General features: G+C 41.9%; 1 protein-coding gene across 1 annotated transcript in view; it reads right to left on the reverse strand.

The window, feature by feature from the left end:
* The window catches only part of LOC143961003 (adhesion G protein-coupled receptor E3-like), a 105,209-nt gene that overhangs the window by 56,564 nt on the left and 21,314 nt on the right, over positions 1-27,331 (reverse strand). Inside the window, exons 4-6 of the mRNA XM_077470105.1 lie at positions 24,831-24,923; positions 20,843-20,980; positions 7,951-8,073 (exon numbers count right to left, since the gene is read on the reverse strand). Of these exons, the coding sequence (XP_077326231.1) occupies positions 7,951-8,073; positions 20,843-20,980; positions 24,831-24,923 (354 nt within the window). The remainder of the gene's footprint in view (positions 1-7,950; positions 8,074-20,842; positions 20,981-24,830; positions 24,924-27,331) is intronic.

A 27,331-nucleotide genomic window follows, 5' to 3' on the forward strand; every position in this document is an offset into this window, starting at 1 on the left:
GTACCGTAGCACCCTATACCAAGTTACCAGTCCTTATAAGAACTTTTGTGGACCAAGCAGGTTGTGTATTAGTGTTTAGCAGACTGTACGTCAGTCCCTATACCGCTGAAGGACTGCTGCAGTATAGGGCAGCGGTCAGCAGTGGTGCACGTCAACCCTATCTATTGTGGACCGATAGCGGTCCTTACAGAACAGCAGACTGTACCGCACTCAAGCCTATGTACCGTAGCACCCTATACCAAGTTACCAGTCCTTATAAGAACTTTTGTGGACCAAGCAGGTTGTGTATTAGTGTTTAGCAGACTGTACGTCAGTCCCTATACCGCTGAAGGACTGCTGCAGTATAGGGCAGCGGTCAGCAGTGGTGCACGTCAACCCTATCTATTGTGGACCGATAGCGGTCCTTACAGAACAGCAGACTGTACCGCACTCAAGCCTATGTACCGTAGCACCCTATACCAAGTTACCAGTCCTTATAAGAACTTTTGTGGACCAAGCAGGTTGTGTATTAGTGTTTAGCAGACTGTACGTCAGTCCCTATACCGCTGAAGGACTGCTGCAGTATAGGGCAGCGGTCAGCAGTGGTGCACGTCAACCCTATCTATTGTGGACCGATAGCGGTCCTTACAGAACAGCAGACTGTACCGCACTCAAGCCTATGTACCGTAGCACCCTATACCAAGTTACCAGTCCTTATAAGAACTTTTGTGGAACAAGCAGGTTGTGTGTTAGTGATTAGCAGACTGTACGTCAGTCCCTATACCGCTGAAGGACTGCTGCAGTATAGGGCAGCGGTCAGCAGTGGTGCACGTCAACCCTATCTATTGTGGACCGATAGCGGTCCTTACAGAACAGCAGACTGTACCGCACTCAAGCCTATGTACCGTAGCACCCTATACCAAGTTACCAGTCCTTATAAGAACTTTTGTGGACCAAGCAGGTTGTGTATTAGTGTTTAGCAGACTGTACGTCAGTCCCTATACCGCTGAAGGACTGCTGCAGTATAGGGCAGCGGTCAGCAGTGGTGCACGTCAACCCTATCTATTGTGGACCGATAGCGGTCCTTACAGAACAGCAGACTGTACCGCACTCAAGCCTATGTACCGTAGCACCCTATACCAAGTTACCAGTCCTTATAAGAACTTTTGTGGAACAAGCAGGTTGTGTGTTAGTGATTAGCAGACTGTACGTCAGTCCCTATACCGCTGAAGGACTGCTGCAGTATAGGGCAGCGGTCAGCAGTGGTGCACGTCAACCCTATCTATTGTGGACCGATAGCGGTCCTTACAGAACAGCAGACTGTACCGCACTCAAGCCTATGTACCGTAGCACCCTATACCAAGTTACCAGTCCTTATAAGAACTTTTGTGGAACAAGTGAGTTGTGAATGTTTAGCAGACTGCAGCAGAAGGGCAGCAGTCAAGTATAATATCCTTTCTATATTTGGAAGAAAGAATATTATACATGTACAAGCCTATTACTGTACCACTGATACCAGTCCTGAAAAGAACCTTTGTGGAACTAATAATAACAGCAAGTCTTTAAAATTACCCTCACTGCCTGACAACACTGCTTCCTTCCTGTCCCTATACAAATTGGCAAAAAAAGAGAACGATTAGTGGTTACTGGAACAGCTCTTTTGTGGACCTTGATAGTAACAGCTAATGATGATGATGATGATGATGATGATGAAAGACTAATCTGGCTGTCCCTGTAGCATACACCGTCCTTTCCCTTTCTCTAAACTAACAAAAGACACTCAGGCTGCTGCAAGAATCAGCAGCACAGCAAACCTATCAACACCTAACACCTATACCAGTCCTGAAAAGAACTTTTGTGTACCAAATAGCTAGTGGTTTATCTCTCCCTACTCCACACAGGAACCTGTCCCTATCGTAACAGAAGAAAGAATGTAAAATGGCCACCGGATCGGGTGTATTTATAGGTTAGGGGGAATGTACAAGTGTCCATGTGCTGTCATGTCTCAATTGGCTGTCCTGTATCACATGATAAACGTGTCACCAAAGGTTAAAGTTCTTGTATACATTAAACACGTAAGTCCGCCGCGGCGAACGACGGAAAAAGGCGTTCGAACGTGCGGACCGCGAATGTCGGAAATTCGCCGCGAAAGGACCGCCGGGCGAAACGTTCGTCCATCACTAGTAGTTGATACTGTCCTAAAAGACATGCTTCTGTCTTTGAGAAGTTCGCTGCAATCTGACATGGCTAAATGTATGCACAAGTTTAATCAGGACATACAAGCAGTGGAGGCACGTGTTGATCATATTGAGCACAAGATGGGTGACTTTGCTGATACTATTAATGACCTGGTGGACTCACACGAGGAGAGGATCGGAACAGGAGGAACAACTTAAAGATCAAGGGGATCCCAGAGTCGATCCAGCAGACTGAGCTGCGCTTTTACCCCCGCTAGCGGCTGAGAAAGGGTTAAAACTGCCAGCAATACGCCGCAATAGCGGCGTTTTGCTGGCGGTATTACAGCGCTGCCCCATTGATTTCAATGGGGAGCAGGGGTGGAGGAGCGATAAACACACCGCTCCGAAGAAGCTGCTGGCAGGACTTTTCCCTGACGTCCTGCCAGCACACCGCTGTAGTGTGAAAGCCCTCGGGCTTTCACACTACAAACAATAGTGCAGCTTTTTTAGGGCGGATTACAGGCGCTATTTCTAACGCTATAGCGCCTGCAAAACGCCCTGGTGTGAAAGGGGTCTAACACCACCAACATTTCTATGGAACTAAATAGGCCTGAACTTTTCCCCCACCATTCTGAGCAGCACAATGCTGCGTACGGGTATCAGGACCCTTCGCCCGGTTGGCACTGGTCCCTACATGTTGTTCTATTGTAGGTTTGACATTGTATTGATTCTCTTTTTCTTTATTTTGTTTTTGTTTCGCTTCTCCTTTTCTACAACAAACGGAGTCCAACCAGGAAATTGGGACACCTCAACTGGAATACGCACCTTTTGGTCCACCGGAACACTGGCATCCACAGCCCCAAACAGTGAGTATGACCGCAATCCTCTAACAGCACACTTCTACCAACAAGTGTCACTCTGCAAGAACCCACAAGATGGTGCTATTGCCTCAGTGACAGCTTTTTGCTACACTCAACACTCAGCTTCCCTTTCTCCCACACATGGGTCTGAAGATTTTATCAATTAATTCACAGGGCCTTAACCACCCAGCAAAAAGGAGATCTCTATGGTCTGAAGCCCTCGCCGCAAAGGCTGAGATAGTGTGCACCCAGGAAACACATTTTTCTGCAAATGCTCTCAACAATACGAAGGGAGTTCTCATCGCAGTGAAAGACTCTGTCACCTTTACCCTTCATGAGCTGGTCACAGATATCAATGGCCAGTATATTATTATGGTTTGTGAGGTTGACTCTGCCACCTACACTATTGTTAACGCCTATGCACCAAATAAGCATCAGATCCGCTTTTTCCACAAATTGATGAAGATCACTGATAAACATCAAAAAGGCAGTCTAATAGTGTGTGGAGACTTCAACGCTACCCCTGACCCTGTTGCAGACTCCACATCAGGAGCTAGAAGATTGGGGCCTTCCCTCCTACCCACACTCCATGAACAGGGTCTATTTGATGCTTGGAGTTGCCTGCACGCAGGGGAACGAGACTTTACATTTTTTTCCTCACCGCATAGAGCATACTCCCGTATTGATCTCTTTCTGGTGGACCAGAGCACCCTGGTCAATGTGTCGTCTGCAGACATCAATGCTATCACATGGTCAGACCATGCATCGGTTGCATTGACTCTGGGCAATGCAGGGACCAGTGTCCCACCACCTTTATGGCGGATTAACTCTTTTCTTTTACAAAAAATGGACTCTAAGCTAACAATTGAAACACAGTTGAAAGAATTCTTTGCTCTCAATAAATCCTCTGTACAAGACAATTTTGTTTTATGGAACGCCCATAAGGCATTTATCAGAGGCATTCTCATCCAGCTGGGGGCGAGGGCTAAGAGGCAGCAGCACAAAAAACTAAAAGACCTGACTGATAAAATCTTTCTACTAGAAGCTGAGAACAAACATAAACCCTTTACCACACTCTCTACCCAAATTTCTGATATGACCTGAGACTTCTATTGGAGAACTTTGACAAATCAGCCCAAAAACTTAAAATGACGCACTATACCACGGGCAACAAGGCTGGCAAGACACTATCATGACGTATCAAGGGCCTCAGACAAAAAAACAAAATCCCGTATATATTGCACTCTATCACTAAAAACAAATTGTATCACCCTCAAGCTATGGCTCCCTTTACAATCTACAAACTGATCCAAACACCACCCAACCGGACACAGTTGAAATCAATAGGTTTCTAGTGAAATTGAACATGCCCAACTTAACACAGGACCAACTGCAGTCTTTAAACCAGCCACTCAATGCCAGTGAAATCCAAACAGCAATTGATTCTTTACCCGCCAATAGATCCCCTGGGCCTGACGGGTTCTCTGGTGACTACTATAAAACCTTATCACAAATACTAGTCCCATACTTGGAACGGATATTTAATTCTGCTGCTGCCTCGACCTCCTTCCCTCCTGAGATGCTGTCTGCTGTTGTTGTGGCACTGCCGAAGCCGGGGAAGGAACCTAACACCCCCCCCAACTTTAGACCTATATCCCTACTCAATATAGACTTGAAGATATATGCCAAAGTCCTAGCTTCCCGCTTAGTTGATATACTACCTCTCCTCATACACCCAGACCAAACGGGTTTACCAAGGGCCGCCAGACGTCTGACGCTACACGCAGACTGACAAATATCATACACTTAGCTAGAGTGCACAAAAGGCCTTCTCTGCTGTTGGCCTTGGATGCAGAGAAGGCCTTTGACCGTATACATTGGCAATATCTTACCCTGGTCCTGCAGAAATTTGGCTTCTCGGGAAATATATTGCAGGCTATCTTAGCCCTATACTCTAAACCCTCAGCAGGGCTTCTCACATCGGGAGTCCTCTCTAAACCCTTTGCCATAACAAACGGCACTAGGCAAGGATGCCCTCTGTCACCCCTTATCTTTAATATCTTAATGGAACCTTTAGCTGTTTATATCCGCACTCACCCTAAAATCACAGGATTCCCCATGGCCAATCACACCCATACCATTAGTCTATTCGCAGACGATATTATTATGATCTTAACAGATGTGGAATCTTCCCTGGCTTCGGTTCATGAGACCCTAAAAATGTTCAATAGACTTTATATGTTATTATAAAGTCAATGAAAGTAAGTCTTATATCATGGGCATTGGAGTAGACGCAACCACTCAAGCGAGACTAAGCGCTAAATATCCATATGTATGGAAACAGGAAGGGTTGCAGTACTTGGGGATCATTCTCACATCACATACTGATGATCTGTATGCAGCTAATTACTCTCCATTCCTCACCCTAATGCACAGCAAACTCTTAGAGCTATCCAAAATAGAAATGTCATGGACTGGCTGCCTAGCGGTGTTTAAAATGCTGGTGCTCCCACAAGTGCTGTATTTATATAGATCTTTACTTATTCCGGTCAATAACTCCTTTTTTACCAAGGCCCAATCCACTCTAAACAACTACCTCTGTCAAGGTAAGAGGGCGAGGTGTGCCTTTAAAAATCGAATAAAAGCCAAGACTGCAGGAGGTATAGGGCATGTGCTACTGAAAGAATATTACTTGGCCGCTATCCTTGCACAAACCAGGACATGGTTTTCACACTCGCAGGGACCCAGATGGTTGGAACTATCACAAATCCCAGGACATAGCTTGGTGGACCTACTTCTTACCAGCAAATACCCCACACGGGCCCTGTCACACCTTTCACAAACTATCGGAGCCACTCTCCATACCTGGAACACTTTCGTGTCTCTGGAATTTTTAGACTGTCCCCTAAAAACCATGCAATTACCACTTGCTAGTCTATCACTCCTCATACCAGACTTAAACATAGCACATTGGACATCCAAAGGCATACGCACAGTGACTGACCTGATGATAGGCCCCTCTCCTAAAACCTTTAAGTCGCTCCAGTTGGAATACAACTTAGAGGATAGTGACTATTACAGATACCTCCAGATAACCCATTTACTCCACAAAACCCCCATTCACGACATTTCACTGCCATGGAGAGTAACACTTTACCTTACAAATGCGACCACTAACATCAAAGGGATATCACTATTCTACTCCCTTATCCACTCTAAAACCACATTTCAAATATCTAACAACATCAGGGCATTAGAGCAGGCCCTAGACACGGGGTATACAGAAGACCAATGGCGGAAAGCCTTAGAAACCAATCTTAACGAGACCAAAAGTGCCAATCTTTGGGAAATCACCCACAAGATAACCCTAAGGTGGTACCTAACCCTGCAAAGACTGTCCAAATTAAACCCCCAAAATTCTCCCATGTGGTGGAGGAAATGCGCCAATGTAGGCACACTGTATCATGTCCTGTGGGATTGCCCTGGGCTTCACCGACTTTGGGCCGAAATTTTCACCCTTATCTCTACATTAGCTGGGACTCCTGTCACACCAAATGCACCCTTGGCACTCTTATTACTTGGCATAGAAAACATACCACCAGGGGTCAGAACAGTAATTACTCACATCCTCCTAGGCACTCGACTAGTGATTCTACAACACTGGATGAACACTACTCCCCCGAATTTCAAGGAAATAATAGAGACAGTTAACACCCACACAACTTACGAAGCGATGTTTACCACAACCCAAGACAACTATGGCAAAATGAAATCAAAATGGACCACCTGGTCCTCATGGTACACATCTACACAACCCTAACTAGAATTACTACATAACCTACACAGAGTAACTAGTTCACCGACCCTGCCTTCCTTAGGAACTTATATTATCTGACAACCCCATCATATAAAACATTTACTGGGAAATATTGATCCTACCTTTGTGCATCTCCAACCCTTATTTTGTGCTACCTCAGGATCTTTTTATGTTTTACTTATGTTTCCTGTTATAATTTAATACTACACAATGAGTGCCACATGGACTATATATTCAAAATACTTGGCTTATGTATATACTAATAAGCATGTTCATTGAATACTGTATGACTCCAATTGAAACCATTAAAAATTATTGTTGTTAAAAAAAAACTTCTGTGTGCAGCAGCCCCCCTAATACTTACCTGAGCCTCCTCTCAATCTAGCAATGTCCACAAGAGTCTTGGCTATCCGGGGACTGGCACTCCTGATTGGCTTTTGACAGCAGGGGAGCCATTGGCTCCTGCTGCTGTCAATCACAGCTAATGAGCCAATCAGGAGACGGAGGGGGCGAGGCTGCGCTGCAGCTCCATGTACGAACGGACACACCGAGCTGTGCCTCAGGAGCGTGCCTGCTTGGGTGCCCCCATTGCAAGCTGCTTACTGCGGGGGCACCTGGCAGGAGGGCCAGGCCAGGAGTCAGGCTGCTCTGTGCAAAACCACTGCACAGAGCACGTAATTATAACATGTTTGTTATTTTAAATAAAAAACAAGACTTTACAATCACTTTTGATCATTCAAGTTTGGGTCCCATGGACTAATAGGGATTGTGATTTGGGCCTCAACTTTTTACATGTTCGGGAGTTCTAGTGCAAACCAAATGTGGGGGGCATTTGGCCCAACTCTAAGAAAGATGTTTTAGACATCTTTGTGGACAGTTTGCGGGAGGCTGTTTTCTGTACCATCATGACTGTGAAGTTTGTGTGGAGAAACTTGAGTGGCCTTTACAGAGTCCCTAACCATTGGGATGAACTGGAATGCCAATTTCTATTGGTACCGTACTATGTACTTGGGGGATAGTCATCCATAGATATTAAAAACTAAACCTTCTAAATAACAAAGTTCATGAAATGTGTAATCTTGTATAGTGACCCATAAGGAACCAGTGAACTGCTTGCCTGGCTGTGATGTTTGTGATATTGGGACAGTTGAAGTTCTCCAAGGTGTACTTTGCATTGTTGCTGTTGTTTTACTGGTCTCCACACTTGGTATAATCTTCGCTGGTGGCTCAGTCCTGGGGGCTGAGGAAAAAAAGATTTTAAAAGGGTACCAATTTGCTTAACCAACAATACAAAGAATAGTACACAAAGACTTTCTATTATTTTACGTTAGTGCTTAAAAATGGTTTTAGTGCAAAAAAAATCACATAAATCACATACAGTCTTCTTTTTTCTTGGATTATTGAAAAAAAAACTGTTTAAATAATCGAAAACAGTGGCTTATAATAGAAGCAGTTAATTTTCTTTTATAGTAAGTCTGTATGCAGTCTATGCACACTAAAGTATCTGCATTTTCTGAATTAGAAAAAGCAAGTTTTTTTATTTTATTATTTTCAGCATTTCAGAAAATTCAAATATTATCTTGAAACATTTGCAGTGCAATTTATCTTATTAGTTCCTGTCCTCTCCCCTCCAATAGCAAAATAGAGGAGGGGGGGGGGAACCCCACAAAAGGAAAAAGAAAGAGCAAAAAAAAGAAAAAAAAATCCAAAGTAAGAAAAAGAAGCGAGAGGATGGGGGGGGGGGGGGGGGGGGTCGACCTATGACAAATGTAAATATATAGAACTGGTCTTTATGTCCTCCCTGAGGTGATCCCCCTCTTACACATTGGGGAGGTACAGAAACTATAAGGTTAATCAATATTAATTAAAAAGTCATACTCTGATTTCCCATCAGGGTCTGATACTAATTCATAATATAGTTTAGTTTTCTTAAATTGAAACCAAAGGATATCCCAGGCTGGCTAATATTTTTGTAACCCTGACTGGGAGGTACAATGACTGTGTGAATATCAGTGTTTTGATACACGGGCAAAAAGAATCCTGAAAGGACAGCTGCTTAAAGGTTAAATGTTATAAATGCTCCGCAGGCGCGGTATAATAACAAGACATTTGACGCATGCTCTCGCTGAAGGAAAACTGGTCTATATACACTCGGTTGACCCAGCACAGGGATTTACCCCCCCTCTTGTTATTTTTTAGCTGCTTTGAGCTATTATTCTATTACTACCCCCCCACTTATTTTTTTTATTTTATTTTTTTTCTCTCTTTTTGGCCGTGCTGCCCCTTTTTTTTTTTTTTTTTCTTCTCTTTGAGGTCAGGCCTAGACTCTTTATACCAATCCTGAGCAATAAAGATGTCAAGGAGGAGAGGAGAGGATCAGGTACTGGAGGAGAACGAAGGGATACAACACCTCCGCTCCTCAAAAGAAAAAAATGCTCAGGTTGCGCGATCAGCTGCAGCAAAATTAGAACGGTATACCCGTACACCGGGTCAGTCTCCAATAAAGGGAGAGCAAACGGAACAACAAGCCCAGCCTACTCAAGTAAAAACACAACAGGGGGGATCAGTGGATAGAAAAAGCCAAGGTCCTTCAGGCTCAAAAATTGTAGCAGTACCCAGCTCAAAGAATGTAAGCAAACATCAAGGGACAACCCAAAATGAGACCGAAGTGGGTACTAAAGGTAATCCCCCTACTGTAGAGGAACCAACATTAAGAGAGGTCCTTCAAGCTGTTAATGCATGTAAAAACTCGCTGGGAGATCTATGTGGCCAATTTAAAAGTATGAAGGAGGAGTTACTATTGATTAGACAGGACATACATAACGCAGCGGAAAGAACGGCAGCATTAGAAATAAGGATAAGTCAAATGGAAGATGTTTTACACCCACTACATCAAGAGGTTAACAGTCTGAGAAAACAACTAACCAGCCAAACCGCCAGAATGGATGAAGTAGAAAATAGACTTCGAAGAGACAATATTAGGGTGCTGGGACTGCCTGAGAGATGCGAAGGCTCTGACCCTATAAAATTTTTAGAGACATGGTTCATAGAACTATTTGGCAGAGAAAAATTTTCACCTTTTTTCTCAATAGAAAGGGCCCATCGGGTTCCTTTTAAAGCCCCGCCTCCCGGGGGTCGTCCTAGACCAATGATTTTGAAATTTTTTAATTATAATGATAAAGTGACGTTGATGCGTAAGGCTAGGGATATGGGGAGTGTTATGTATGATGGTGTAAGGATTTCTTTTTATTCAGATTATTCACCAGAACTGCAGAGGCGTAGGGCCGATTTCTTAGAAGTTAAACGTACCTTAAGAACCCATAAGATTACATATGCCCTTTTATACCCAGCACGCTTGCGAATAGTGACACTGGGGGGAATACGGGTGTTCGACGCCCCGGGAGATGTAACCTTATGGCTGGAGGCTAACAAGGAGTCATTACAGATGCATTAAGGGGGTGGGGGAGGGGAATTAGGGTCTTTTTTTGAATATTTTTTTTTTTTTTTCTCTGGAGTACAGGGAGAGAGTTGAGGGAGATTTAAATGAGGTATGAAACAATGATAGTAGGGGAGATAGGGACTAAGGTTTCACCTTTTCTTCTTTATGCCTGTTTTATTTTACTTGCGGTGTTTGTCTCCCCTAGGGTGGAAGTAGAGTGTAATAAGTGTGGGGAAGTGAAGGGAGGGAGGGATGGAAGGGAGGAGTGTGAATGGGCCATGTATACCCCCTTAAGGGAGTACCTAGATAGGTGGTGGTGGGTTGGGGGGATAGGGAGGGAGGGGGTGGGTTGGGGGTATAGGGAGGGAGGGGGGGGGGTTAGGAGGGGTTGGAAAAGGAGAGAGGGTAGAAGGGGTCAAAAAATTTTGAATACAGAGGATCACAGAAGGCTGAAAGCTGCATATTGTATATTTTGCACACAAACAGTAGCCCAATTGGAAGCTACTATTATAAAGATGACACACCTGCAGGGATTTTGTAAACTAGGTGGATATGGGGGGAGCACGGGTAGAATGAGATATTATAGGATATTTTTCACAAAATTTGAAGTCCCACGCCCTTTTTGTTTATTTATTTAAATTTTTTTTCGTTATATGCTGAATAATGCTGGATAAGGTACTTAATGTTGCCTCTTGGAATATAAGAGGCTTGGGGAGTCCGACTAAACGAGCAGCAGTTTTTTCGATGCTGGATAGACATGCGATCGGTCTGGCCTGTCTGCAGGAGACACATTTAACAAAATCAACTATCCCCCAATTTAAAAATAGGAGGTATCAAAATCAATACCACTCCACCCACACATCCTACTCGAGGGGAGTGTGTGTGATGATAGGAACAGGGGTGAGATTCGTCTGCAGACAGGCCAGTTTAGATGAACTGGGCCGCTATATTTTTTTATATTGTGTTTTGGAGGATAGGCCATGTGTTCTGGCGTGTGTCTATGTGCCACCCCCGTTTAAGATGGAGGTGGTGTATAGACTAATGGATTTTCTGGCAGACAAGGAGGAGGTACCAGTAATAATTTTGGGGGATTTTAATGAAGTGCTTGATAGAGGGGCTGATAGGTTCCCCAGTAAACTTCAACTAGGAGAAACGGGGTTAACAAGATTAGGTTATTTCCTGAAGGAAGTAGGACTGTTGGATATGTGGAGGGTGAGGAATATGAATGTAAGGCAATATTCTTGTTTTTCAAGTTCTCACTCAACACTATCCAGAATAGATCTAGCCCTGGGAAATGAGGAAGCACTGCAAGATGTAAGAAATATAGAGTACCTACCTAGGGGAATATCTGACCACTCACTTTTGAAAATAGTACTGAGAACAGGGGAAAAAAGAAAAATACCGGGGGGTTGGAGAATAAGTCCATTCTGGCTTGAACTAATGAAGGATGTAGAAGAAATTCCAAAAAGATTAAAAGAGTTTTTAGTATTCAATATAGACACTGCCCCAACTAATACAACATGGGATACATTAAAAGCATATACTAGAGGTATTCTGATCCACCAGGTGACTAAAATCAAACAGAAATCTAGGAGCTGGGAGGGGAAAATTAGGAAGGAAGTAATAGAGGCAGAGGAGAACTATGTTCAGGATCCCACCTATGAAAAACAAAGAATATGGTTAAACAAACAGCATGGGTATAGGTCGGCAATTATTAAAAGGGAAGAAAATTAGCGATTATTTCAGAAGCAACGCTATTTTGGGGAGGGAGAGAGTGTCGGGAGAACATTAGCCCAGCTAGTAAAAACTAACTCCCCCTCAGCTATAATCCCAGCGATTAAGTCCATGAATGGGACAGTTCTTACAAGCGAAAAGGAGATTGTAGAAGCCTTCAGGGTTTTCTATGAGGAACTATACAGAACTCGAGGCCAGAGGAACGAAGAAGGTATGGGCGCATTTTTGGAAAAAGTGAAACTTCCAACCCTCACTCAAGAGGAGAGGGATGATCTGGAAGCCCCTATAACCCTTAGTGAGATACAGCAGGCAGTGACTGGTATGGCTAACCAAAAGTCCCCTGGGCCAGACGGCCTACCGGTGGAACTATACAAGAAATATAGTGAAATTTTACTCCCAGAACTACTTAGGACTTTGAAAGGGGCAAAGGTAGAGGGGAAACTGCCCGCATCTATGATGGAGGCGACCATTATTGTAATACCTAAAGAAGGAAAAGATCCTCAAGAGGTAGCTTCGTACAGGCCGATATCACTTTTATGTTCTGATGCTAAAATTTTAGCGAAGGTATTGTCGAATAGGCTAAATAAAGTTATTAATAGGCTGATACACATAGACCAGACAGGTTTTATTGCCGGACGATCAACCAGTATGAATATAAGAAGGGCATTTTTAAACATTCAGACCCCTCCGATGAACGCGGGCTCGAGGGCCATCCTATCTTTGGACATGACAAAGGCTTTTGATAGTCTAGAATGGGGATATTTATGGCGTGTCCTGGAGGGGTGCGGGGTCGGCCCCGCGTTCATCGGATGGATTAAAATGATGTACAGTGACCCCAGTGCAAAAGTAAGAATAAATAAAGAACAATCTGAAAGAATAGAGATGAGCAGAGGGACAAGGCAGGGGTGCCCTCTTTCCCCTCTGCTCTTCGCTATTGCAATGGAGCCATTGGCGATCGCTATTAGGTCAGACCCTGAGATATCTGGTTTTCAAAGGGAAGAGGACAGAGAGGAGAGAATCGCACTTTATGCAGATGATGTTCTTCTCTTTTTAGGGGACAATGGTCAATCTCTGGCAAAGGCAATTAAACTTGTAGAGGACTTTGGAGGTTTCACAGGTTTGACAATAAATTGGGGGAAGTCAGAGCTGCTCCAAGTAGATACCCCAGCCGCAGTGACTGCGACTGGGATACCGCAACTAGAAATGGTAGACTCAATGAAATACCTAGGTATATACTTAACAGTAAACTTAGAGCAATATGTTGATAAAAATATGCTTCCGTTATTGGGTAAATTCAAGCGAAGCTGTGACGCCTGGAGTCGACTTCCCTTGTCGGTAGCGGGTCGTTGTAGCCTGATAAAAATGATATGGTTGCCACAATTGTTGTATGTTCTGCACAATGCCCCGGTGTGGATAGGGAAAAAATGGTTTAAAAAGTTTGAAACTCTCTTTCGGGAATTAATTTGGAAAAAGGGACAAGCGAGAATTCGACTCCAGGCGTTACAGCAGCCAATGGATAGGGGGGGATTAGCCGTGCCCAACCCTAGGAATTATTATTTAGCAGCGCAACTGCAACATCTGGTGGGATGTAACCAGGAGGGGGAGGGTAACCCAAATGGCAGAGCAATGCTGATTGGAGCCCCACATAAAAAACTGGTAGATGCACTGGAAGCAAGTTCTTTTCAGCGCAAGGGCCCCATAATAAATATGCTGAGTAAAGTATGGAGAACGGTAAAAAAGATGTTGGGATGTACAGGTTGGTCAGAATATACACCCTTGTGGGATAATAAGAACTTGCAGGAAATATTGTCAATTGGGAGAATTAATACATGGGAGAAGAAAGGAATAGTCAGGTTGGGTCAAATCTACGATGGTAGAATTTTGAAAACATTTACGGATCTAAAAAAGGAATATGACCTACCGCAACAGACATTCTTTCAATACCTTCAGCTCCGGCACGCTCTGAAAGCGCAGTTTGGTCCACAGATCCCTGAGTGGGATAAGATATCCTTACCCCAGGAGATAATTAAAGTAGATACATCTAGGGGAGTCATATCTACCCTTTATGGGTTATTAGGTAGGGGTCTCAAAATAGAACCTGGCTTAGCCAAGCAAAAGAAGAAGTGGGAAGAGGACATAGGAGAGATCACGGAGGAACAGTGGAAGAGAATACTGGAACTGGGGCCTCTATTATCGGTTTCTCCATCACAGAAAGTGTCACATCTGATGCTGATATACAGGGCCTACTATACTCCCAAGAGACTGTTCTTGTTTGGAAGGAGGACGGACGCCAACTGTCCTAGATGCCGAGGCTATGGGGACCTTCTACATATGATGTGGAGGTGCCCAAAGCTGTTTCGATACTGGGAAGGAATAGCAGAAATTATAAATAAAATATTTGGGATTAACTTGGACCTAGATCCTAAAACCTGTATACTAGGATACAGGAAAATGCCGGGCGAACAGAAAAGTACTACGCTTGCAGTTACGCGCTGCTTATTTCAAGCGCGGAAACTGATAGCACAGAAATGGCAGTCCGAGAGTGCACCTCTTGTGAGTGAGTGGACCCAGGTTATCAACGATTTAATATGGAAGGAGAAAACTGTATATATACATAGAGGAAACCTTATAGGGTTTGAGAAAATCTGGAGGCCGTGGCTGAATGAATTAGGGTATCCATCTGATCAACAATAGTAGTAGAAAGAAAAGAAGGGAGGAAGAAGAGGAAAGAAGGAAAAGAAGAAGAAAAAGGGTAAATGAAGTACAAAGCAGCTTGAAAACCATGAAATACAGGTTTAAAAATTAGCCTAGAGATAACAAAGATAATTCTAGAGAAGAGGGACACTAGGAGAGGGAGGGAGAGGGGGAGGACGGGGTAAGGGAGGAGGGATGGGTTGGGAGAAGAGGGGGGGGGGTAATGGAATGTGGGATAAATTGATACTATAGGAAGTGTGAATATGTATAGTGGACAAGTTTAATTGTTGTGTGTATAAGTTGTTTGTTATGATATTTTGTACAATGGGGGAAAAAAAAATAAAAAAAAAATAAAGAGAAATTAAAGTTAAAAAAAAAAAAAAAAAAAAAAAAAAGAAAAAAAAAAAGAAGGAGCTGGCCAACCCTTCGTAGCCACTGTGAGATAGTAGGTATTAAAGTTTTTCCCTAATATAGTGTAATCAGAGATTTACAAGCGTTTAACAAATATGGGGTCATAGACATCTTGTATTGCTCTGTTGTTTCGTTCGTACAATAAAGTAAAAACTTTAATGGTTCAGATTTAATTACTCGGCCCAGTATCAGAGAGATTACCTTTGCCACTTCTTCCCAAAATGGCCAGATTGTAGGGCAGAACCACCATATGTGCCCGTGTGTGACTCGCTCTCCAAACTCCCTCCAACACAGGGGTGAGGTCGAGTCAGACATTGCATGTAATTTTACTGGTGTATAATGCAATTGAGATGAAAGTTTACCTCCGGCATTCTACTCGAGGTGGCGGGTATATAATAAAATTGTATAATCTTATCTTTTTGTTTATCTGTAATGCCCCGTAAACACGAGCAGATTTTCTGACGGAAAAAACTTGGATGGTTTTTGCCGACAGAATTCCACTCAAGCTTGGCTAGCATACACACGGTTACACAAAAGTTCTCTGAACTTTAGACTGTCAAGAATGCGGTGACGTACAATACTATGAGGAGCCGAGTAAATGAATTTTAATGCTTCTGAGCATGCGCCGAATTGTTTCCGAGCATGCGTAGGAATTTTGCACGTCAGAATTTGTACAGACGATCGGAATTTCCGATCTGAACTTTTTCCGACCGAAAAATAGAGAACCTGCTCTCAGTCTGATGGAGCATACACACGGTCGGAATTTCTGACCAAAAGCTCACATCCGACTTTTCCTGGCAGAATTTCTGATCGTGTGTATGGGGCTTTAGTAAGAAATACAATGTTGTGGCTTGATTGCATAATTGCTTCAATAGTTCTTTTAACGAACAAAAGGGCTATGGGAGATTCCAAATAAATTGAGACAACTGTATGTATCTCCATTGGTCCATAAATGTTGACTGATCTACTCCACATAAGGACCTACTTGGTTTAATTTTTGAGTCTTTCAATGCTTGGTGTAATAGCTGTGTTACCTCTGGAAACCATGATTCAAAGCCCATATCAAGTACTCCCGGCATTAAATATTCATGTTTTAGCAAGGGCATTAGTGGGGATTGGGAAATTATATTTCCAACCAAACCAAGAATGTAGGGAGTCCCATATTGCCAGGGTTGATTTAGTCAGGGGAGATATTGTGGCCAACAGCCACCTCAAAGGTCATGGTATCCATGGCACTACTGATAAGTTAGTATCTGCTAGTGCCTTTTCAGGTCCAGTCTTTTTAGCATATTTTCAGTCTGCCATGTGGGCTAGTGCAATTGCGTGATAATATAATAAAAAAATTGGTAAAGCCAGTCCACCTAGCTTTTTAGAACAGTATAAGATGTTTTGAGATATTCTAATACCCTGTCCTTTCCAAATATAATGTGCTATAGATGACTGTAGCATCGAAAAAAATCCTATAGGGACACCAAAGGGTATCATTTGGAATAAATATAGGACTCAGGGTAGAACATTCATTTTAACAACGTTGATCTTACACAGACAAGAATGGCAAACGGAAGTCCATTTATGTAAATCTAGTTTAATTTTTTTAAGTAAATCAAGATAATTATATTGGAATAAGTTGGTAAGGCTAGGTGTAAGATGGATACTTAAATACTTTAAGGTGGCTGTTTGCCAAGTAAAAGTGAATGAGAAAAAGCACTTTAACCACTTGTGATCCTGAAGATTTTACCCCCTTCATATCCAGACCATTTTTTGCTATTTAGTACTGCGCTACTTTAACTGGCAACTGCATGGTTATGCAAAGCTGTACCCAAAGAAAATGTATAGAATTTTTTTTCAGATAAATAGAGCTCTCTTTTGGTGGTATCTGATCACCACTGGGTTTTTTTTATTTTTTATGATATAAACCAAAAAAAAAAAAAAAAAAAACATTTTGAAAGAAAAAAACAATATTTTTTACTTTCTGCTATAAAACATATACAATAAAATGTAAAAAAATCTAATTTCTTCATAAATTTTGGCCAAAATGTAGTCTGCTACATGTATTTGATAAAAAAAAAAAAAATCCAATAAGTGTATATTGATTGGTTTGCGTGAAAGTTATTGTACCTACAAACTATGGTATATATACTGGAATTTTTACTGGCGGTGAGCAGTGATTTATAATGGGACTGCCATAGTGCGACGGATAATCTGACACTAACTGACACTGGGAGGAACTGACTAACTGCCACTAACATCACCAGTGACGTTATTAAAGTGATCAGTGATAATAATATAAAATATCACTATAATAATGACACTGTTGACAATCTACACAGAGCTCTATACAGGGAGAATGATCTCTCTGTTTCTCATCCCTGCTTTGCAGGGATGAGAAACTTAGAGGTCTCTTAGTAAAAGCAGCATACTTTACACACATTTAACCCCTTGTTCACCCTAGATGTTAAGCTCTTCCCAACCAGTCTCATTGCATTATACTGCAGAGAACATTAACAGACATCAAGCAAAACACCTGAACACTGTCATATGACTGTTACTGTTTCCCCAGATAGCCAGCAACAGTGATTTCAGCATTGGCAGCTCGTGTTTGACGGTCGGTCTGGCACTTTCCCCGTCGGCGACGGGTGGCAGACAGCAAGCAGCGCCTCTGGCTCTAATCAGTGCTTCAAAAAAACAGTAAACCTGTTTAATAAGGTGTGATATGCAGGGAGTTTTCAGTGTTCTACAAAGCGTGGAGTGTGCAGAAACTTCATTCCATGTCTTTGCTGCATCTGAGCCGCAGCAAAGATGGATGCAGTGGTTATGGAGCACAGTGTTAGATGGCCTCCATCCCTTCCTGCCATGTAAGGAACCCAGCCAAAGTGTAAGTTGCTTTCCTCTGTGCTCTGTAAACATGGCAGTCAGCTCCTCTGATCTCTGTCAGTGTTTCCTGCTTCATTCATCCCCTGCCTTTAATTACAGCTCAGTGCAAACACAGGAAAAGGTACAGAGGCAGAGCTGCTCTGACAGCCCCCCACATTGTCAGCAAAGATGGAGATGTCCTGAGGTCTAAGTACAGAACTCTGTGTATGTGCAGACTGGGGCAGCGCTGGGAGAAAGGCTGGGAGATTCCATATGTGCAAACACATTATTTCAGCAAGCTGCAAATGCCATAAACCTCGTTGGAAATCAGAGTCCCCCATGTCAGAGTGTTACCTCCTCGCTCTCTTTTCCAATTTATTATTTTAAAAATAACCCTGTTCCTGACAAATGCACTCGTATTTCTTTTTGCTCCTTCCACTTTGTAATTTATCCAATCCTGACTTCTGCACTCCAATTGTAGGTATAATGATCATGTGTAAGCAAGACGATTGGGGGGGCGCAGTTTGAAAAGTTTGCCCTGGGCGCTGGGGGACCTTGTCGCAGCACTGGATAGGGGCGCAGTGATGGACGGGGGGAGGCGGCGCCCGTGCGCCCTTAATGGATGGGCTGACCCTGGATTTCAACCTCACCAGTGACAAAGGAAAGATTAGTGAGGGAAGTGGATATAAAGTGTTTGGTGGCAGGTGGGTCCCCTTTGCAAAGAGTCTGTCACTTTGCCCTGTGAAGGCAAGGTAACATTGGGGTTGATCTACTAAAGGCAAATAGACTGTGCATTTTACAAAGTTGCTAGAGAAATTAGTAAATGAGCAGAAGCTTTGCTGACTTCCATCATCCAATCTTCTGCAAGCAAAAATTTTTTTTTTTTTTTTTTTCCATGCACATGATTGGGTAATCTTTGCAAAGTGAGGCTTTACCTCATTTACCAATCTATGGAGCAACTGCAGTGTGCACTCTTTGCCTTTAGTAAATCAACCCCATTGCCTCTTTAAACGGAAACAAAAGCTGTGCCCAAAAAAGGCAGGCAGACCATGACAGGTCATGTGACCTTTATTTTTCAGATCTATTCATTTTAATATCTCTCTATTGGCTTCAGGGTCCTGAAGACAGTGGAATGCTAATCACATTTGTAAAGGACACCAGCGTGCTTTAGAAATGCATGGGTGTTTTTTAAAGCAGCTGTAAGGCCATGAACAGGCCATAAGGCTGCTTTTAAATGGCTATCACTAAGGCCGCGTACACACGTGGGGACTGTTCGCTCAACTTTGTCCGCTGAACAGTGTTTCGGCGGACAGTCCGCTCGTGTGTGGGCTTTTAGCGGACAGTTTCAGCGGACAGTCTGCTGAACAAAGTTTTTTCGGAAATTCCGAAAAACTGTCCGCTGAAACTCTGTTTCAGCGAACAGTCCCCTCGTGTGTAGGCTTGTTCGTCAAACTAAGTTCCGCGCATGCTCAGAAAGGATTTACACGCCGAAGTTTGCATTGCAGTGTATAGGACGTCGTATTTTTCGTCCCGTCGTACGTGCCGTTCACGTCATCGCGCACGGTTTCAGCGGACTGTTCGTTCGTCGTGTGTGGGCAAGTCCGTCCATGCTAATTTTGAGCGGACTGTCCGCTGAAACTGTTTGACGGACAAAGTTGAGCGAACAGTCCCCGCGTGTGTACGCGGCCTAAGGAAGATCTGAAATGTCTGGGAATGGTGCTACAGAAAAAAGCAAGAGGTATAGAGGAGTGGATACAATTCCTTCAGAAGACCAAAACCCTAATATGTTGTAGTGCCATAGACTAAGTAGGTAAGTAAAGGAAGATCTTCCACATACCAGGTTTCTGGCTTGTGAACTTTTCCAAATAAAGTCCGAAAATATTCACATTACAGTTATCAGCATTAACATTTTGGAGCGCAGAAGATTCTGGATATGCATTGGCCTATTTAATATAAAGGGATCATTTAAAGATAACTTCTGTCCAAATCATTATATGATGGGTATAAATCTTAATCACAAAATTGACAATGCTGGGAAATCAGTAAATTGTTGCCAAAGCGTTAGCCTATATAGAGCTGCTAAGGCGACATTTGATTGAAAATAACACCCCTAATACTTACCTGAGCCCTCTCTCGATCAAGCAATGTGCACAAGACTCTTGGCTCTTCGAGGACTTGCACTCCTGATAGGCTTTTGGCAGCAGGGGAGCCATCGGTTCCTGCTACTGTCGATCACAGCTAGTGAGCCAATCAGGAGGCGGAGGGGGTGGGGCTGGGCCACGGCTCCATGTGTGAACGGACACACAGAGCAGCGGCTCAGAAACGTGTCTGCTTGGGTGCCCCTATTGCAAGCCTCTTGCTGTGGGGGCACCTGGCAGGAGGGCCAGAAGCCGGGCTGCTCTGTGCAAAACCACTGCACAGAGCAGGTAAGTATAACATGTTTGTTATTTAAAAAAAGAGAAAATAAATCACTTTAAGTGTGTTTTTGGGGTGTATTCAGGAAGTTTAATTTTAAAACAAGCCTGGAATAGTTTTAGTGTTAGCATAATTCTCATGAGCCATTTAAAGCTCCCTGCACCCTAAAGCCATCAGAAAACACCTTAATTCCACCTTCCCTATTGATTCCTATGCATTTAAGAAAAATAATGAATTTATGGGAAATTAAAAATTCTCAGTTATGTTAATATCTTGTTTTTTAGAATTGTGATGGTAGTGTTGCATTAAGTAGGTCATTTTCATCAAGGTATACTGTAGTAGTGATGGATATTTTGCTTCATTGAATGCCTTCCCCATCCCTATTGACAGGTAATAACATCTATCTACTGAAAATGAACATTTACTGTTACCTTTTCCATGTGATTTACAGTAACTTGTTTACCTGTGCACTGCTCATCCAATCTTATCCATGAGACGCACTGTTGTAAATATTCAGAATTACACTGTCCATCTGGACAGTAACATGTTTGGCTACGACAGCTGACATTTCCAGGACAATCCCTATTATCTGTACATTTATCTGTATAAAAACAAAGGTTTTTTGTGAATATTAACAAGCAGTTTTACTGTGACAATGCAGTGTAATTGTATTAAAAAAAAAAGTATATATAAAGCTTTTAAAAACTTAAAAAAACTTAAAAAAAACTTTAAAAACTATAAACTTTTTTGCTTTTTGGATAGAGAAAGTAATGGTTTAAACCCTTCAAATTATTTTTTGTTACCATCTGTTCACTGCCAGGAAGATTATGCTTAAAATTCTTTCAACGTCAAATGGCCTCAAACCACAAATATGATCTTAAATATACCCAATTCAAATTTTTTGGTTTTTATTATAGAAGATAATCTCAATACAGGTTATTTGCATAACGATATACATAGATATGGAAGATGAAATACAAATGCACATATATAGATATCAATGATGAAAGGATAGTGTATTAATAGAAATGTTCATCTGATCTAGAGTTGAGTAATTTCAGTTGATTGTATAATCTGTTGTTATCAAAAACGGGAATATAACATATATATATATATAGAACAATAATAAAACACATTATTCTATAAGAGATAACTTCCATGGTGTCCATTTTTTTTTTGTATATATGCATGGTGTCTAATAATGTGTGATGGATGTGTTCTGATAATTTAACATTCAGCATACGGTTCATTATCTGAGGCCATGGTATTGTAGAAGAGTGCCAATTGAATGCTATAGCCCAATGAATGGTTCTAAATAACGTATGTATTAGCCTAGTGTGTGCTATGGGTATATCCGGTATAGGAAAGAATAAGAGGCATACAGTATTTGTGGTGTTAAAGCTATTTTCCTACCTATTATTCTATTTTGTTTGCATTTTGCCATGTGGATTTAGACCCCTTTCACACCACGCCGCCCATAGCGTCGGCGGTAAAACGGCAATATTTTTAGCGGCGTTTTACCATCGGATTTGCGGCACATTTTGGCCGCTAATGAGGCACTTTTACCCCCCACTAGCGGCCTAGAAAGGGTTGAAATCGCCGGCAATACGCTGCAATAGCAGCGTTCTGCCGGCAGTAATACAGCGCTGCTTCACCGCTCCAAAGAAGCTGCTGGCAGGACTTTTCCTGATGTCCTGCCAGCGCACCGCTGCAGTGTGAATGGTGCAGCTGTTTTAGTGCGGATTGCAGGCTCTATTCTAACGCTATAGCGCCTGCAAAATGGCCTTGGTGTGAAAGGGGTCTTAAGGTGTGCGTAGTCCCAAAAAGTGTGTAATATTGAAACTTTTGTGGGGCACGCTCTGAAACATAAGGGGGATTTTGCTGGGTAGTATGAATTCATTTTATGAGGGGTAAGGTACCATCTGTATTGTAATACGAATAAATCAATAAGATTGCGCTACGGACTAATTCTGAAAATGTTACAAACAGAAAAAAGAAAGAAGAAAGAAAAAATTCCTGATCAAAGTCTTAAAGGGTTAAAGCTGCCTATGCCTAGGTCCTCCTCCTTTGCATAAAGGAGGGGGCAAAAGGTAGAAAATTAAAATTAAGCTTTGGCGCTAGAACCCTATGTTTGTGCATCTAAGTGCGTACAAATAAGTGCCTTAAGATTATTAGAAAAAACTGTACGTGTTTAGCAATTATATATCCAGTGTCGGTGTTGGTTTTCTTATTGCTTATTTCTTATGTGCGTGTTTAACAAAAAATTATTACTTATAAATCCAGTATGAATACTGGTTTTCTTATTACATACTATGTATCAGTGTGAGTGCTGGTTTACCATGTATATAACTGTGTGATGCTGTATATATGTTTTCTGATAAAATACACACAGGTACCAGATAAACAAAGATAAACGACAACATTTTTTTTTACAATTGTGCACAAAAGTGCTGATTAATGATCTTAAACAAGTGTCATGCAACTACTAGTGCAAAATAATCGTGCAAAAAACAAGAAAAAAGTCCTTCAATATGCAAAGAAATTCATGCGATTTTCTAGCAACTTCAGGATGCGATTTTGAAAAAATAAGAAAAATAAGAAAAACGCAATAAGAAAACCAACACCGACACTGGATATATAATTGCTAAACACGTACAGTTTTTTCTAATAATCTTAAGGCACTTATTTGTACGCACTTAGATGCACAAACATAGGGTTCTAGCGCCAAAGCTTAATTTTAATTTTCTACCATCTGTATTGTAGTTTTATGGCTGATCCTCTGATGGATGCGGTTTTGGTGCTTTTTTGCAAATTGCAAATCATAATATCCCATTGTTCAACTGAAAATTATTCATTCAAATTGGATTCCCATTGGATCATTGGATGTGATTTGTCTGGTGTATTATGCTCATTTAAATCTTTGTAGATTCTGGATATCAATCCTCTGTCACGTGATGATGTTAAACATATTTGTTCAAATAGCCTAAAGGGAGTTTGGAGGGTGAGTGAATAATATTTTGGATAGAAAAGTTTAATTTTATTATAGTTTATTTGTTCTGTATCTGATAAATTGGATTCTGCTTGCAGATCTGAGAATGAACAGAAAATATTATTTTGCGTGAGAGATTTCAAGTTACCCAATTCAATTTTTTTAGGTAAAAATTTTGATGCAATCAAATGTAATATTTAAAAAATTTCTCTGACGTGCCCATAGGTATGGGCATAGGAATAACATACATTTTCCTTGCCAAGGCAGCTATTGCCAAGGGTTGATAAAAAAAACAAAAACAAAACAAAATGTTCTGAAACACAAGTTCAACTGGATCATGATTAAAGAAATACTCAGTATCCTACATGATGCTGAAGCTAAATTTGATCTAATGTGGCAGCCCTGAATAGAATGTATAAGGTGACCAGAAATAAGATAATTAGAGATGATTGGGATCTTTGAACTAATTTTATTTACTTATACATTATTTTCCTTTCTTCTTTTATTGTAATCTTCACTTTTCTGCAGCTGCCTCCAAAGACCCCCCTTTTTCTTACCTGTCTCTGTCTTCATTGGATAGATTGATAGCAGCAGGAGCCATTGACTCCCACTGCTGTCAATCCAATCCATTGGACACAGCAGCTGGACTCGGGAGTGAGCAGCTCTTCGTGGGGGCACCCGATGAGGGGGGTGGGAGTCAGAAGCATTGGTAGAACACCCCAGAAAAAGAGGATCGGGGCTGCTCTGTGCAAAACCCTTGCACAGAGCAGGTAAGTATAACTTGTTTGTTATTTTTATTTAAAAAAATGTGAACATTTACAACCAAAGTACATGTGAACCCTCACCTTGTAAAACAACCCATTCAGTGCAAAATAGAAATGAAAGGTAAAACATTTGTGTATACATATGAAAACCTTTTAAATTCCCTTTTACCCTTTTTTTTTTATAAGTGATCATATGCCCTGTGTTCTCAGCTGCATAGGAGCTGGGGGAGGAGAAGAAGCAGTACACTGAGCTTCTCAGTGAAAGGTTGTGTAGGGGGGTGGGCATGTCAGCACAAGCTTGATCATTAGATTAGCTCCCAGCACAGCAAGAAAACTGACCATAATGTGCTCTCATGCCTAGTGTGGTCAGTTTTTAGTAGGAAAGCAGAGGGACTGGCAGGAACTCCAGGAACAAAATGCTATGGTAAACAGACACATTTGCCCTTCCAGGCAGGACACAGGAAAGTCTCCATGGGTACCTTTAGGACTAAGACTGGGCTGATATGTGTTTTCTGACAGGAGAGAATACAAGTAAATGATAGCACACACAACAATCTTTGAAAGGCAAGGCTGCTCCATTATAACAACTTTGTGGTCATTCTTACAACCGCCCAATCCACAATGGTTCCCATTATACTACTCAAGAATGAGCAAATGAACTCTGAGACATCCATTCTCTCAGCACAGCAATATCTTACCTGTACAATAGAAAAGATCTTGATCATTTTTCTTCCTACCGAATCCAGAGTAGCAAACACATGGAGAGCTGCTTCCTCCTTGTTTACAGAGTTCTAGTGATTTAATGGAATAAAAAAGGTCAATGTAATGCAGTCAGTGGGGTAATAATAAACAGTAACTTGTGTGACCCTTCACTTGTACAGAGGTTGTAGCTTTTGGCCATACATACAAATGAGTTTAAGCGAATGTGTCTAAATCTGGCCCCTTCTAACACATAGCAAGACTCTTGCTGTATGCCCATTTGCCAGGACTGCTGTACTCAGGGGACAGGGCTTACATTCACCTATCTTTAGTATGGGCCAAATCATATTACTAGGGGCACATCTTGCTCTCTCCCTGCTGAACTGGAAACCGGGAACCGGGAACACCTTCCCCTTTAATACGGACATAGCGGGATTGTTTGTATTATGTATTAAGAACATGCTTCTAGTTTCTGGCTTCAAAACCCCTCCTCCCTCATGTTTACCATCTTTCAATCATTAATTCCCCCTAAATTTGCAGTTTCTTTACGAAGATGGGAATAACTTGAGGCTCACACATCTCAACTGCAGAAACACCTGAACTGTAGTTAGCTTTATCAACTGTCCTGTACTCAATAGGGAAGAAGAGAAGGCTGGCATGTCTCTACATTCTCTTATCCTATTTAACATTTGTTCTTTGTTTCAACTACAGCTTTAATAAAACATTTAGGGAGGCAGCTGGCACTCCTATGGTGCCCCCTAGGTTCCTCCCATGCTGGGAGGGTCTTTTGACTATAGTGCTAGTGATATTCTTTGGCATAGTCTATCCATCTGTGGCAATCAACACAATGTTTCTAGCACACTGTAGAAACATTCCATCCTTGCAGAACGAAAAGATGTAAAGGTGTGTCAGGAATCAGCAATAGGGATGCCCAGATTTGCATGGCAGGATACTGGGACCATGCTTTAAAAGAGAAGTATGGGATTTTTTTTTCAGTTTTATACTTACCTATACTCACCTTGTCCCCTGGCGCCTCTGCATAGAGAACCGAGCGATAGAACATCATCAATGGCTCGATTCTCTCAGCTCCCCGAGCAGAGAGCTACTGACTGTCAATCAGTAGTTCTCCGCTCTGTCTCCTCCTCACTCACTGGAGCACTGAGCTGTGGAGGGCTGGGGAGCAGGCTGTCCCAGGCTCTCAGCAGGTCACTGAGAGGTTGAGACGGGTATCAGTCCAGGCACCTGGTGGATTCAGACTTCCATTGTGGGGATGATACGGTGTCTGGACTAATTCCTGTGATGTCAGCAGAAAACGGACTTCAGGACTTCAGGAGTGTAAAACAAATTGCACTCCTGTGACCCATAGGAGAAAGACTGGGATCAGCAACAAATGGAGCAGATTAGGATCAGGGTCAGAATAAATGGCACACAGTATCTGGCAGCAGAGCAAAACACTGACGTGGGAGGCATTAGTTGGACAGGACTTAAATACCCTCCCAGCAGCCAGCATCAGGTGGAAATTGATTACTGGGATCTGCTTGCTGCCAGGAGACACCTGCTCAGTAGTTTTCTGTTACTTTTACTATTACAAAAATATTTTTTTTCAATAAGTATGCTAAAAAAACTATATAACCTGCCCTATTTGCACACTACTCTGCGCTTGTGAATGATATAAACAGATAAATAAAACTGGTCAAGTGATCGATTTAAAATTATAACCATTTAAATCAATTATGCAGAAGCTGCTGCTTTTGTGTCAAACATTGTCTATAAAGAAAATATATAAAAAATGAAATCTTAATAAAAAGAATGTGTCTCATTGCTCGACAGTTTAACATAATGGTGTATGAAAAAAAAAATGGCACAGAGGAGTCCAAAAGAATTTTCGACAAAGGATTACATGAAACAGTTGAATCTTTTGGGTTTTCCTCTGACTACTGACAAGTACTTGAAGGCAGCAGTTATGACACCAGGGCCCTAATTGTTCCACTATATAGGTATGTCCCTTATCTCCTTCCTGAAAGGCAGTACTTATATGAATATTTTTGTTGGGGCTATTCATATAATTTTGGGATGCTCTCCTCATGTCTAGGGTGTGTCGAATGTCTGCTTATTTTTGTAATAAAGAAAATATATAAAAAATTAAATCTTAATAAAAAGAGTCCACTTTTCATATATAGCAGTGCTGAGTCACTTTCCTCTAAGTGAATAACTGTTGATTTCTCTCTGTGTTTTCAAAAATGGCACTTAATGGTGATTAGACAGTTCTTATTGTGACTAATAAAAAACAGCTTCCACCAAACGATTCACCACTCGTGATTCAAACAATCCCCCTTTGGGGATGCACTCACCAAAACGCCAGAAAAAAAGAGCCTTCAGTATAACATCATTCATTTGTGAACTCTTCCTTAGCCACTAGATGTCTCTGTTATTGGAATAGGGGCTCCAGTATACCATATGGAAGGAACAAAATATACAGCCATAGCGTAATTCCGTTTTA

This window comes from Lithobates pipiens, unplaced genomic scaffold, assembly GCF_037356315.1.
Source record: "Lithobates pipiens isolate NorthernLeopardFrog02 unplaced genomic scaffold, aLitPip1_a1.2 Scaffold_8, whole genome shotgun sequence".
NCBI classification, from domain to species: Eukaryota; Metazoa; Chordata; class Amphibia; order Anura; family Ranidae; genus Lithobates; species Lithobates pipiens.